General features: G+C 40.4%; 1 protein-coding gene across 1 annotated transcript in view; it reads right to left on the bottom strand.

Annotated features, from left to right (window-relative positions):
- CCDC158 (coiled-coil domain containing 158) overlaps nucleotides 1-15506 on the bottom strand; it is an 81492-nt gene that overhangs the window by 49284 nt on the left and 16702 nt on the right. Inside the window, exons 6-11 of the mRNA XM_008052556.2 lie at nucleotides 15312-15388; nucleotides 14328-14438; nucleotides 13254-13368; nucleotides 6361-6480; nucleotides 4428-4625; nucleotides 2555-3037 (exon numbers count right to left, since the gene is read on the bottom strand). Coding sequence (XP_008050747.1) covers nucleotides 2555-3037; nucleotides 4428-4625; nucleotides 6361-6480; nucleotides 13254-13368; nucleotides 14328-14438; nucleotides 15312-15388 — 1104 coding nt within the window. The remainder of the gene's footprint in view (nucleotides 1-2554; nucleotides 3038-4427; nucleotides 4626-6360; nucleotides 6481-13253; nucleotides 13369-14327; nucleotides 14439-15311; nucleotides 15389-15506) is intronic.

The raw sequence follows: 15506 nt of genomic DNA, 5'->3' as shown, positions 1-15506 counted from the left end.
TTGCACTCCAGCTGGGCGACAGAGTGAGACTTCAACTCAAAAAAAAAAAAAAAATTGCTTTCTTTGGTGATCAGATTATCTCCCCAACCAAATGAAGGCCTAATGGCCTCAAGTATTACATTGGCCAATGCAACTGGACTATATAATGCAGTTTAAATGTAGAAACCAATGCTATACTTGAAATGTAATCTATGACAAGCTGTTAGCTGTCCAAAAGGTCTGGTGAGGAGCTCCAGCTTGTCTGACTACCCTGTGATGTCCTATGCAGTAAAGACCCTAAACTGGGCTGCTGACCCCTGCCTGGCCACTCCCGGCAACTGCCACACTAAAGCCAGCCGGTTCCTGGGGTAAAGGTAGAAAGGGCTTCCCCAAGGGAACCCAACATGTCCTGGGTATGTGCTGCCCCTGCTCCACCTCTCAGGACCAGCTGATGGACACTTAGTGCTTCCTTAATCTTAGCAGGGTCCAGCTTCGAGGACCCACAGCTATGGGGAAAGGTCACCCTGCTTCTCTGGTGTCAGTGGGTGCAATACCCAGCCTAAAGAGGTAACAGAAACCCAGAGAGAAAGCATACCTTAGGGCTATGATTCCCCCTTTTCCCCTCATTGGCTTGTGGAGGGAAGTGGAGGTGGCACTAAAGCTCGAGTTTATAACTCACCTCCTTTGTGCCTGTGTGGCATCTTCTCACCTAGGACTCGTTCCCTGAGGCTGCCCCAGCTCCATATGTAGGAACTGGACATGAGCTTTACTCTCTGATCCACTTTTGCATACTGACATCAGATTAATCCACTTCCAACACTGCCTTTCTCATGTCACCCCTCCTCTCCACCCCTAAGCCTTTGACGGCTCCAGCACCATCTTGAGGCCACACTGCAGATGGAGCTTCTTCTCCTTGCCTGTAAGGCCTGCCTTCCTCCTCTGCACCTAGTTTTTGCCCTTTTCAGGTTCCCACGCCTCCCTGAGACTTCACTGGCCACTCTAGTCATGGTAGTCCACACTCCCCTGCAGTACTAACTCAGATCTTGACATATGCTTTCTGGACCAGCAGTATCAGCACCATCTGGGAACTTTTCAGAAACACCATCCTAGAATTACTAAATCAGAAACTCCGGGGGTGGGCCCAGCAGTCCGTTTTTCACAAGCCCTCCAAGTGATTCTCGTTCTTGGTGAGAACCACTGCACAGTAATACTCACACTGTCTGGGATCAAACCCCAAGACAGTACTACTCTTCAGCAAGTTATTTAATCTCCCTGTGTCGCAGTTCCTCATTTGCAAAACAAGATCATAATAGTGCCTCCCTGATCAGGTTTTTGTGAGGGTTAAACTGATTTAATTTTTAGAGTATAAGAATAAGATTCACAGCTGGCACGATGTGGATCCCACTTGTAATCCCAGCAATTTTGAAGGCCGAGGCAGAAGAACTGCCTCAGCCTGGGAGTTCAAGATCAGCCTGGGCAACATAGTGAGACCTCGTCTCTACAAAAAAAAGAAAAAAAGGCCAGGTGTGGTGGTGTATGCCTATAGTCCCAGCTACTTGGGAGGCTGAGGCAGAAGGATTGCCTGAGCCCAGGAGATCAAGGCTGGTGTGACCCATGATCATGCAACTGCACTTCAGTCTGGACAACAAAGTGAGACCCCAAACTCAAAAAAAAAAAAGAATAAGATTCTCCCATTTGTACCCTTAACAACACTAGCAATCTATCTCCTCAGGGAAGGTGGGACAATCATTCTTCCTTCTCTCATACAAACCTGTCCTAAAATTTTCATTGTTGGGTTGGTCATTGAGAATCCTTTCTGTGTCTCTTTCATGGTAAGCTTGGCCATTTAAAAATATATACTCAAGTAAAAACTTAAGCAATAGAAAATTATAATTTTTTATGCAATGAACTTGCTTATTCCCATAAGATGGTTAATTATCTATGACTGGCCCTAATTTATTTTATTTTATTTGTTTATTTCTTTATTTTATGAGTTGGAATCTCACTCTGTCACCCAGGCTGGAGTGCAGTAGCATGATCACAGCACACTGCAACCTCAACCTCCTGGGCTCAGGAGATCTTTCTGCTTCAGCCTCCCAAGTAGCTGAGACTACAGGGGTGTTCCATCATGACCGGCTCATTTACTGGCCCTACTTTTAGAATGAGAAAACTGAGGCATCTAAAGTATATGTGATATGTCTCCTACTACTCACCAAGTCGGAGATAAGGGTGATAAAAAGCCTAGGAAATCAAAGTTTTCAATAACTCCACTTAATCATTTTAAATTTTGATAAATATTTACTGAGCACCTGTGGGATCACGAAGAAGATGGACTTTCTGATTTTTTTCTTCTTTTGTACTCATGATTTTGAACCATTTTGGGGCCATCCACTCCTTCTGGAATTTGATAAATGTATCCTTTCTAACAAAAACACACATTGGCACACAGACACAAATACTTTCAAACAATTTCAGAGTGCCCACAGATGCCAAGAACCCCCTTTCAGTAATTTGGGTTAGAACTGCACACGAGAAAAAAAAGATATTTCAGAAGCCTCTGAAAACCTCTACGGACCTTAAATTCCTGTAGCTCCAGCCTCCTGTCATTGATCTCTTTCTCCAGCTGGGCCTTTTCGACTTGCATGGCACCAGCCGTTCGCCCATGCTGACCCACCAGCTGCGTCATATTTTCGATTTGCTGTCGCAGAATCTCAATCACCTTGTCCTTCTCCACCATCTGCAGCTTGAAGGCCTCACACTCCGCCTGCATGTTTCTCAGGTGATCCCCTTCAGTTTTCAAGTGCTGCAACTCCTGCAACTTCAAGTCCACCCGGGCACGGAGCTTTGTGATCTCGGCATTAGTGGCCTCAATGGCTCGCTCTTTCTCCTGCAGAGAGGATGTCAGGTCCAACACCGTCCTCTCTGAGCTCTCCAGGGTCATTTTCTTGGCTGTCAACTCTTCTACTACTTTGCGGAGCATCTCTTTGGTAGATTCAAGTTGAGCAGTCAAAGAGGACACTTTCTCTAGACTTTCATTCTTCCCCTGAATTGCTGCCATCTGATTGTTAAAGAAAAGAGTTTCATCGATTTGGGAGAGTCAGTATAGTCAAGAGATACAAGTTAAATCAAAAGCATGAAATCATGAATTGGATAATGTCTAGTTCAATTAACTCAAAGCACTGGGTTGTCAGAACTCCAGCTCTTACAACATGTGCCGGAGACTGACGCGTGCTAATTAGATCAAGGTGGAGAGACATTAGTTAAGTAAGAATGCTCCTCCATCGTGCTTTTCTAGGATGTGAGCTTGGGAAGTTTTCCCTGAGGATGTTTAGATTAAGATAACCCTGGCAATAGGGGGAAAGGATGGTGCGATTGATAACTACACTTATCTTTTCTTTCTCTCACACCTTCCCCTTAATTCTAGCTCTGAGGACAAAAAATGCATAATGGCTTTGATGTAACACATATTCACACCCTCTGTCATCGCCTGGAAAGATGAAGATTCTAACTTCCAGCTGCTCTTTTCATCTTTCTTCTTGCCCTGGTTAATGGCGTCTCCTGGGTCTATAGTCAAGCCTCCTCCCTTGCTTTGCTCTCAGGAGGTTACCCTCTCGTAGGGTGTTTCCTATGTCCCTGCGGCAGTAACTGACATTGGAAACACATCTTCCCAGCATGGAAGGTATGCTGCTTTCGGTAAGCCATCCGCACGCTGCTAATGGTACGTGGGACAGAGTGGACTATCAGTCTCAATCAGTGTTGGGAGAGGAGGAAAAAATATTTGGGGGGGTAGAAAAACAAAAACAGTTGTTAGAAACCTTCAACCCCGGACAGGCTCGGTGGCTCAGCCTATAATCCCAGAGCTTTGGGAGGCTGAGGTGAGGAGTGGATTGCCTGAGCCAGCGGGTTCGAGACCCGCCTGGGCAACCTGGCGAGACCTCATCTCTACAGTAAATCAAAAAAAATCAGCCAGGTGTGATAGCACGCGCCTGTAGTTCAGCTACTTGGAAGGCTGAGGCGGAAGGATCGCCGGAGCCCAGCGGGTCGACGCTGCAGTGGCCGGGAGCGGCCACTGCACTCAAGTCTGGTTGATAGAGTGAGACTCCAACTCATAAAAAAAAGAAAGAAAGAAAAAGAAATCTTCAACCCTGCTGCTCCTCTGATTTCCCAATAGTTTGATGCTTTTCTGCAGCAGAAGCAAGCAATTCTTAAGTTACAAATTTTTATGTAAAAATGAAAAGGCAATTAATTGGATGAGAGCCCAGTTTTTCAACAATGTACAAACAAGATAAAACAACACATTTAGTTTAATGAGCAGTCAAAACTCTACCATGTTTTTATACATGGTTCACAGAAGCCACCGCTCTATGTCACGCCCATATGCATCAAATAGACATGAGATGCATCTCCCCAGGAGGCCCCTGGCGACAGCCTGGCCCTGGGGCCCTGACCTGCCGCTCCATCTGGCCCTGGCACTCGCTCTTCATGGCCTTAAGCAGGGCTTCCAGGCGCTGCACCTCCATGTTGCGGTCGTCCAGCTCCCGGCGTAGGTGGTCGATGGTGATGCTGTTGCCCGTGTCTCGGTCCCACAGACGTTTGTTCTGCTCCTTCTCCAAGCTCAGTTCCTTCTCTCTCTTGTGCAGATCCGCCTCAAAGAAGCAAGAAAGGTTTTTTTTCCTCCCTACTAATAAACAATTCAGGCAAACGTCTCACTTGCTTTATATCATCATTGGAGTTTTTAATCTGAGTTGGCAAACCTTTGATTTTGGAATCTGATTCCTTCCTAATGACTTAAGAGCAATTGTTTCCTAGAAAAGCAAGCTAATATCTCGCTTACTTAAAATTTTTAGCATCACAAGCCAATCTCAAGAAACTAGGCCTCAAATAATATATAATAGAAAGGAAAATACAGTCAGATTTTAACAACCACCCTGTTTTTAAGTAATGAATTTTCTAACAGAGACCTTACGCTTCACATCAAGTGTGCTCCTATAATAAAGACATACTCAAAAGCTTAAAGGAATCATGACAGTAATTCAGTATGCAGCTTCAAAAATGGCAGGACAGTGGCTGGTACTGGTATTGAAGTAGCATCTGGGCTGTGAATAAAATTACCTCCCTCCTCAGTCATGTAAAACAAATACACAGTGCTTACTACGAGCAAAAACGATGTCGGAGTAGGAAAAATAAAGATCCACTGGCCTTCAAATGACTTATCACCCAAGGCAAACTTTATAGACACTAATGCCTGGGAAGTAGTTTTTCATTAAAGGGACAGAGAAAAGAAATAGCAGAGAGAATCTCACTTAGGGGATTGAAATGTTTCAGGGAGGCATTTGAGTTGGACCCTGAAATGCAGAGGTGAGGAAGAAGGGACGGGAAAGGGGCTTGTGCCATTGCTTGGGGCATGCAGAGAGAAAGCACTGGAAAGGCAAACCGGGGGTGACGGTGAGCAGTCTTGAAAGGGAGGGAGTCTAACTTTACGAGGAAAGTAATCTTTGAGTCAAAGAGTCACACATCAGAACTACATTTTAGAGAGAGAAATATGATGATACTTCCCTGGAAGGCTTTAGAAGGGGAGAATGTGGAGTCAGGAACTCTAGCAAGGAGTCTGCATATACAGGTGGGGGGTCATGAGGGCTTCAACGAGGGCTGGGGTGGCAGGAATGAGCAGGAGGCTGGGCTTGAGGAGCCTTCAGATGCTTACTCTCCAAGGTTTCCAAATGAGACTTGAGAATGTTGGGAAAGCAGGCAAGCAGTTAGGTGGAGCAGTGAAGAATCATGCCAAGATCAAGTGTGACTCTACACAGCTGCCAGTTCTCCCTTTACCAGCTCATCAAGCCCTAGTCAGCCTGCAAAGAACAGTTTTACCAGCAAAGAGCACCATACCCTAGCTAGGGCTGGACAGGCAGAGAAATGATTCTCCTGCACCACTAATACCACACAAATGTTTCCTTCACTACATTTCTCACTGGAGCTTCTCTATCAGAGGACAGAGCTGCATCACTATTCTCACAATCCTATTTTCTTTTTAAAAAATTTCACCTAAACTTCCATGCAAAATTTCTATACACACAATTTGTATGTGCTTTGAATCTGATTTGGCTTTATAGTAAACATGTACTACTACTTCAATTTTAGTAGAATACGATATTTGAAAGACTGTGGCTAAAGATCCTTTGGATAATACCATAAACAACTCTGCTTAAGAAAAAAAATTATATTTCATGTGCAAAACTTGAATAGTGTCTACAATATTCTATTGTGTATATGCACAAATATTTCATAAATTTGTAATTTTATAAAGGAAACACATTTTCTGAAATATTTTGGTGAAAGACTTCCCAGAGTTAATCTCATTCATATTTTAGAGCAGAATCTTACCAGCAGCTTTTGAAGCTGATCATCCAAATTTCCAGATTCCTGACTGAACTGATCACGCTCTGTCCGGGCTTCGGTTAGCTCCGAGTTGGCGAGGACTAGCTGCTTCTCCAGCTCTTCTATCTGAAAGGAAAGCACATATCGAACTGTCTGATTATACCATTGGGTATATGATATAAATTCAGTCTTGGAAAACAAGTGGCATTACTTTGGGGGCAAAAATAAAAATGCATTGTGATGTGTTTTATAAACCTTTCTAACCTTAGGGTATATGTTGAATTAACCAAAATTAAATATTCAGTACTGTTGGATTTGTACATAGTCGGTAATACTTCTCTTTCTTACTTTCATAATATTCAAAATGTATCTTCTTCAACTAGGTATTTAAGGATGCTTGATGTGGCACAAATAGCAAGCTAGCAGAGCCTACTCAAAGGAACTCCACTACAGTTAGAAGAGCTCTTTTGTTTCAGAATATAAAAGTGTCAAAATAAATGGCATTGGCTATAAAGGAATAAATGGGAATAACAATTGTTATTAGCTACTGTCATTTTTTGAAAGGATAGGTAAATTCATATATAAAGAGACTGAACAATATATATAGCAGAACAATTTATTTAACCATTCCCACTCTCAATTTCTTCCATTATAAAATGAGAATAAGAGTACCACTTTAAAAGGATTGTTATGGCTGGGTGTGGTGGCTCAAGCCTGTAATCTCAGTACTTTGGGATGCTGAGGCAGGAGGATTGCCTGCATCCAGGAATTTGAGACCAGCCTGGGCAACTTGGTAAGACCTCATCTTTACAATAAATAAATTAAAAAATTAGCCGGGTGTGGTGGCATGCACCTGTAGTTCCAGCTACTTGGAAAGCTGAGGCAGAAGGAATGCCTGAGCCCAGCAGGTCAAGGCTTTGGTGGCTGTGAGCGTGCCACTGCACTCCAGACTGCGTGACAGACTGGGACTCCAATTCAAAAAATAATCATCATCATAATAATAAAAGGATTGTTGTAAGTGTATTTTTCTCTCTCAGAAGAGAAGCTGCTTAATCTGTCTGAAGATGCATTTCTGTGACACATGCCATCAAGCCCATCACTGTTAACAGCGTCCCTGCTACAATATCCTATAGCGTCACTGTTAACAGTGTTCTTTAGGGACAGTGTAAATCAAGAGGTTAGGATCTCCAGATTCAGATTGTGGCTGTGCCAAACAATATCATAACTTAGATAATGAGAGGTTAAAATAATGAGATACTATTCACTGAACATGTGATACTTCATCTTTAGCTGGGATTTCTATAATACTATTTTATCCTCCACTTTCCAGTAATATGACATTTTCACGGTTGCATAAATGTTATATATTCCTTCTTCCTTCCAAGGCATCTATTCAGCAGGCTGCCAAATCTACTATGTCAAGAAAAAATCTTGGTTTGAATGATGTACTGTAAGCAAATCTTCTTAATTAGAGAACATATGACTCAGACTAGCATTTTCTTGATAATTTTCTAGTTTATTTTTACCTGGACTAGGCTAATATAGTCTTATCAGTTTCACATTTATCTAGGGTCTAGTATCAATAACAGCTTGTAGAGATCAGTATATAGATTTTAATATTTACATTGGCCATATTTCTAAACTGACTCTGCATGTTATATATAAAAAGTATTTCTCAAGAATTAGGTACACATATTAGGTTACTACTGAAGTGTGTTCTTAGACTCTAATAATCCTATAAAGAAATCCTTTGACTCTGTGCTTCTTTGGCGGCATCCATAGAGAAAAAGTCCCATAAAAATTCAACTTTGTGGTACAAGTAACTTTCTAAGAAAAATAAATGAGCAGTATCAGTTGATACAATCTCTCCACTTGCATTATACTTAGGGGAAGGATGGCAAACGTTCACCGTCACACAGCTTTCACATCTGCTTGTCCAGGAATGGGTGACAAGTGTGATCGGGGAAGAGCCAGACGCCTCAGGTTTGGGACTGGGCTCTGTCACGTGATCAGAGAGGCTGACTGGTCTGGCGAAGGGTCAAATGACATTTTCACGGCTGCATAAATGTTATATATTCCTTCTATGAGACCAGGTTCCACCTCACACCTCTCTGAGTTCCAATTTTTTCATCTCTAATTTGAAAAGAGTATTCTAGGTGATCTCGTGTTCCTTTCCATTCTGTTTCTAATACTTCTTTACACAAGAAGAACAGTATTAGTGAAGCTGAAATAATATATTTTCTGTCTTTTGAGCTATCAATTTAACAAGAACACTTTTAATTTGCGGTCATCATATGATTAAGACAAACATTTTCTACTCCTATCCTGGCATAAACCGTTTGTTGCCTCGAGCAAAGAAAGTATTTATATGTGTGCTTTAAAAGCTTACATTAAGATTTGCTATTGTATATGTTTTCACTTTGTAAAAAATCCTGGATGATCATTTCATGATATCAAACTTGATAGTAAAGTCTATGAGACCAAAAATTTTTTTTTTAAACATAAAGAAAAAAGAAGAGAGTGGCATCTTGGACTCCTGTCTGCTTGGGAAGCACGGGGAGTCTCTCCAGGCCCTGCAGGGACAATTGCCTTACAGCTGTCAGTATTGACTCAGCTGCTCCAGCTCTGCTTTTACCTTCCACTTTTTAGATTAAAAACATTTCTATGAATCAATCAAAAGGATAAATGGAGAGTGAAAGGGAAAACCATTGAAGTAGCAGCTGAGCTGACATAAACAGCTGTAAAAAAAAAAAAAGTAAAAAAAAAAAAAAAAACCTTTAAAAATGTCCAGAATAATTATTGACATCTGAGATTAGCAAAGGTTTTTCTTTCTCTTGTCTCTGCGGAGAACGGCACTGGTTTTCCCTTTCACCATCTATGAATCCACTCTGGGGTTTGGATCGCTGAGCAAATAACAATCCCAGGCTCACATTGATTTTAGAGACGTTACCAATCACAGCAAGGCACGTGGAGCTTGGTAGGTTCTTTGACTTTTTTGGTGGTGGTGTTTTGGGGGGTTTTTTTTGTGCTCAAAAAGACACAGAGCCGGGTGACAAGGCATGCTGCAGGGCAGCATGGAGGTGCACTGGCAGAACCATGCAATGAGGAGGCACAGAAGCTTCCTGCCCAGCGGACAGCTCCTGCCAGTTTTAGCGTGAAATTCAGCCCCAACTGCTTTTCAAGTAGAAAATATAAACTCAGAATTGAGATATTTTGTTGTCAAAAAGCAAAAGTTAAAAGTAAAGCCAAATCCGCAGAGCCAATAGTGACAGCATCTACTGGTCCAAGTTGGTAAAGGGGGATCCTGGAGGCACTCCTAAGGGGAAGAGAAGGACAGAAAACAGCATTATGGTGAAACACAAATACTTCTGCAAGCTACCAAAGCTACCTCTAAAATGCTCTTTAAAACCCAATTTCTATTTTCATCAATATGAAACACTTTCTTAATCTGGAGAGAAGCATAATCCTCCCAAATGAGTTTTCTCTTAATTTATGCATTCCAGTTGGAAAAGTTTTATTCAGAACCACTGTGTCACCAATTTTTAAAAACAATAAACACTTTTTAAAATTGAGGGATATGCCCTCAGGAGAAAATACTAACACTACCCCTCATAACATGTCAATGTGTAATATCTACACACCCTTATATATTTCTTTTCAACAAATCTCACTTTTAATCAAAACTTTTATGCATTATTTTCTTAGATTTTTTCCTTGTTGTTATTTGAACAGTATGTATTAAAATGCACAGTGAAGCAACAGAAAATAAATAGATTTTAAGGTTTTATCAGGTTTTAGAAACATAAAGTCAAGGTATATGAAAATGAAAGAAATTAAGCAGAAAATCTGTATTTTAGATCTATATTCATTCTCTATAACAGAACATTTCATATTATTTTTTGTGACCCCCCCCCCCCCCAAATTAAACCTGTTCTGCTGACCTGCTTGGTCTCCCTGCTTGGATACACCACATATTAATGCCACTTCCGGCCAGAGTGGGCTCAACTCTATGCGAACACCACAGGATGGTCATCTCTCAGTGTTCTCTGACAAACTAGATGGAGTGACTGGTGAGAGAGCCTAGTTACCCACCACCAGCTGCCAACTCTACTTAGGTTCACCATGCTATATTATACATCTCAGTGATCTAGACTAAAATTAATTAAACTGACATTCCTCCTTATGTCCATTAACAGTTTATTATTTAAGATTGTTAAAGTTCTTAGTGGTCCACTGTTTACATTAGAGAAAAATGAAACAAAGGTTCTAATATCATGTTTGTATCTATATAACCTCAAAACATTCATAACAAGTTTGCAGTCATTCCTCTGGCTCCTATACTTTTACAATGCCAAAGACATACATGTTTACAAAAACTCAGACTATCTTGGGTATTGCAGTATTTAAAATTTCCTACTGTGTCAACATTTAAGGCTGATCAACATGATGTCATATATGGACCAAATGCACACTAGCAAACAACCAGCGAGGACGATGGAGGGTCATTTTCCAAATAGCAATGCAATGGAAATCTACAGCAATGTTGAGCAACGTAAGAAGACGGAGCGAGTTGAGCTTCATTTAGCACTTTGTGGCTTTCAAAAGGCTTAATTTGTCAATAAATAATGAACTTTAATCTTTTAAAAATGATCTGAGTAATTATTTACAAGTATCAGTTATTGTACTAGACCATAAGACAACAGCTCTCTTATATCCTGTCTCACTGTCGATATCAGCCCTTCTGCCAACATGCCTGCCTCCACTAGTCCCAAGTAATAAAGCATCCTCCCATCCCATGATGTATTGCAATTATGACCATCCCGCTGCTGTCTGCAAGGTGAGGGCATGAACTTTCGTGTAGGCTTGGTCTGTCCAGACTGGGGTAGACATTCCTGCTACCAATCATCAGGGGAAAAGTATGTCCTGAGAAAGGAAATCAGAACACGAAAAGCAAGCCTCAGAGAGAAAGAAAAGAACAAACGATCTCCTCTGGTCTTTTGTGTCTTGGCTCTAGCCTTGAAGTAGTCGAAGATCCCTTAAGGCTGCTTAGAGCTGACAGTGGTTGAAACGACCTTGCCACAAGGGTTTAGGCTAAGAGCCATGTAAGGAGGTTTACAAAGAAGGCAAGGTTATTCAAATTGCAACACACCAGTAAATCATGAAACCAGTTTAGTGAGTTTCAAATCAGCATCTGAAGAGAACAGAAGATAGCCAGTATCACATGCAATAGGGATAAATACTGTTTTATGAAACTTACTTCTGTGAGTATTGCTTCATATGTGTATTGGTGCATAAGGGGAACTATGCTTCTTACTGTGAGTAACTATCAAAAACGATTGGAAGACATTGCTGTAAAGGACCCCTCATCTATAGCTGAGCTTACACAGTTTCAACTTTAAAGTCCTGTCTAAATTTCCCATCCTTAGCTGTGCCACAGGGAATAAAAGTTGAGGGCTTATCTCCGTGCTTGAACCAAGGAAAAGCAGCCCCCTCCTGTGGCCAGCACTGGAGTGACAGTGGAAGTTAAAATGAATAGTTGCCCAAAGAAGGGCCAATGTCTGGAAGGATTAGTGTTGCAACATTTAATTCTTTCCATATGAAGGCTTTTTCCTTTACTGTTACCCTATAGAAATAGTTTCATTTTGTGAAGGGAGACTGAAGGTTTCCTTATAATCTATTTCTTCTAACCTACCGCTCCAAATAGCTAAGTATGACAAACTTACTATAAGTGATCATCAGAACTGTACAAAAATTGCCCCTGCATGACTAACTAAGGGTCTCTTACAGGTAGGGTGACTAAATATAGAGTTTATCTTCCAAATGGGGACACATGCAAGATGAAAGGTAGCACTCATGAAATAAGACACTGGGCTAGCAGGTGTAAACTGAGACCACCCCAGGTAGACAGTCATGCATGGTCATCCTTCTCACAGGGAGTGAACACCAGCTCCTCCCAATGGCAGCTCTCCACTTATCTTTCAGGGTCTTTAGTGTTTTACAAATGGTTGAAATGAGCAAAAACCTAAGCTCTGGATAAATGAATGATAATGATAAGAATAGCTTCTCTTTAGCTATGGAAAGTGAAAGAATTTTAAAAATCGAATATTAATTAATATCTGATTTTAAGAGGAATTGCATGATGAGTGATAACATCATTCTAATTAATTTTAATTTTAATTTTGGGGGAGTAGGAGTCATTTTGTTGCCCAGGCGGGAGTGCAGTGGCATGCTCACAGCCACCTCAGTCTCGACCTGCTGGGCTCAGGAGAGTCTTCTGCCTCAGCCTTTCAAGTAGCTGGAATCACAGGCGCATACCACCATGCCTGGCTAATTTTTTTTATTTTTTGTAGAGACAAAATCTTGCCAAGTTGCACAAGCTGGTCTTGAACCCATGGGCTCAGGCAATTCTCTCTCCTCTGCCTTCCAAAATACTGGGATGACAGGCATGAGGCACTGCAACCAGCTCATTTTTATTGTTATTTAATTAATCTTAAAATTAATTTATTTTTCTAGCCTCACGATGACTAACAATTAGGAGCTAAAGTGAGGTAGGTCCCAAAAATATTGAGTCTGGGGGAGACTAGCTGGTACTGAAGTAGTCACTAAAAACTAAGCTCTGCAAAAATAATTAAGATGATCTTATTTCTGAATGTATGCTTCAGAAATGTACTTGAACTATGCAAAAATGTTTTTTAAGAATAAATTAATTGAGCATGCACTTTAAATAAAAATTGTTTATCTAACATTTGACATACAGATAATGTAGCCTTCTACTTTAGTTTATAAATTGCTTTTAATTTGAAATTATTCTTTGATTCCTCATTTCCAGTAAAATACTAAAAATATATCATTGATTCTGTGGATAATAGGCTCTGCAGAGTGGCACCATCTAAACCCACCTTGTCTTCATATGTCCTCTTGGCTTCCCTTAACTCAGAACGTAGCTGGGAAACAGTAGACTCCAGATCACTGAGCTGACGCATGTACATCGAGTTCTGGTTCCTTGCTTGTTCTCTAAGCGTTTAGCAGGGGGATAAAAGTAAATCACAAACTAAGAATAAGTGTGATACCTAAGGGTAGTCTAGCTTTTTGACACTACCGCCAGTTATTTTATATGGCATTATTAGGCCAATTCTCTTTCATTTGTCAAAATTGATTCTTAAAAGCTTCAGCTCAAAAACGTTGCTAACTGTTGAAGCTGGGGAACAGCTATACAGAAGTTCATGATATTATCTACTTTTGTAAATGATTGCAAATGTCCATATAAAAGTTTTAACACATCAGTTCAAATTATAAAATTACTTTTAAGCATATACATACACTTTATCTATATATATTCATATAGTTGTATGCATACATAGATCTAGTATGTGTTTTATCCTACTTGTCGAAAAATGAACAATAATATTTAAAACAGTCAATCCCAGGAGGCTCAAATACTTGCAGTAATATTTCGCATGTGGTCAGATAACATTAGCTATAAGTTAAGTAATCTTTTCTGTTCATTTGAAAGTTACAAAAGTTTTACTTTCTGGACCAGATACAGTGGCTCATGCCTGCAATCTCTACACTTTGGGAGGCCGAGGCAGGAGAAATGCTTGAACCCAGTATTTCAAGGCAACTTGAGTTTAGGCAACACAGTGAAACCTCGTTTTGTTTCTACAAAAAATAAAAATAAAAAAGTAGCTGGGCAGGGTGGCACGCACTCCAGCTACGCAGTAGGCTGAGGCAGAAAGAATGCCTGAGCCTCAAACGTTGAGGCTGCGGTAAGGTATGATCACACCACTGCACTATAGTCTGGGAGACAAAGTACGACCCTGACTCAAAAAAAAAACAGACAAGAAAAGTTTGACTTTCTCATAGACTTTTACTAAGCAATTTCTAAAAGACTATAGAACAAAACAATAATTAAAATAATATCTCTAAAATTAAGATAAATGACTATCGGTTTCAAACTACCAGGACACACATACTGAATGATTTCCAGTTGACTTTGGATACTTTTGGCTTGGCTTCGAGCACTGCTAGCTTTCTCAGTTAGTCCTGTGACTTCAACTTCATGTTCACTTATCAACTGCTCAATCCTAAAAAGAATATGGCAATTGTTATTTGATACAGAAGATTTTGCCTGTCTATGAATTATTCCAAAAATTAATGATCTTCAACGCTCTCAAGTTTAGTATTTTCCTTTGCATTGTAAATGCTACTCTTTTTGCAACAAGTGTCTACTAGAGATCCAGAATGCTTTTTCCAAATCCTTTGGGAACCAGCTAGGTTTCAGAATTCAGAATTTTTAAAAATTTTGCTATTAATGCAACAATAAGTTTGTAAATATTCACAATAAAGCATGAAGATTATAAAAAGCTTTACATTAGCTCAGGTCAGGTTTTACCAACAAATGAATGACAAGGACTCTTTCCTTGAAAAAACTTTAGTCAGGCTCCCCTGAAGCATCTTTTCAACTAGGCCTCTAGCTTTGGACTGTCTAGGTAACTCAGTCTTAGCAAGGAGACAACCAAATCAGTTTAGTCCTCCCATCCTTGATAGTTGATCAGCCCTATCTGATCAAGCTCCTCCTCCCCGTCCTTGATATTTAAGTTCCTGGCCTGCCTGCCTTTAGCAAGAATCCCCTACTCTTGATGTCTCCTCCCAGTGATTTTCTATCCATCCATCCACCCCCTCGCCCTGCTTCTTGGCTATAAATCCCATTCTTCCTTGCTATATTGAGAGTTGAGCTTAATCTCTCTCCCCTACAAGCAATACTCCTATTGCAATAGTCTTGAATAAAGCTTCAACAAGTGTCAGGACAACAACAAAATATGTTAACATGAGTTTGCCACAAACGTATGAAAAAAAGTCTGTGATGCAGAGCTTGTAGATTTTGGAATAGTGGATGAAAGATTATCAAAATGTGGCTTGGTTTCACTATGTTTTTCTATACCTCAGTCAGAACCTACCTATCTTGATGCTGTTGAAGAAGTAGTTCTATTTTGTTCTGTGATTCAGATTTCAAGACTTCAAGTTGCTCTTCTACCTGTTTTGTTTTTTTTTTTAAAGACATTAATTTAGGTAAGTTTAAAACTTGAAAAATTTAGAGATTTTAAATGAAAGGAATGCTTTAGGAAAATACAAATAGAAATAATACCAAAATC

This window comes from Carlito syrichta, unplaced genomic scaffold (assembly GCF_000164805.1).
Source record: "Carlito syrichta isolate Samal-C Ts95f unplaced genomic scaffold, Tarsius_syrichta-2.0.1 Scaffold71383, whole genome shotgun sequence".
NCBI classification, from domain to species: Eukaryota; Metazoa; Chordata; class Mammalia; order Primates; family Tarsiidae; genus Carlito; species Carlito syrichta.
The sequence above is the reverse complement of the archived record's forward strand: the minus strand, read 5'-3'. Positions and strand labels throughout refer to the sequence as shown.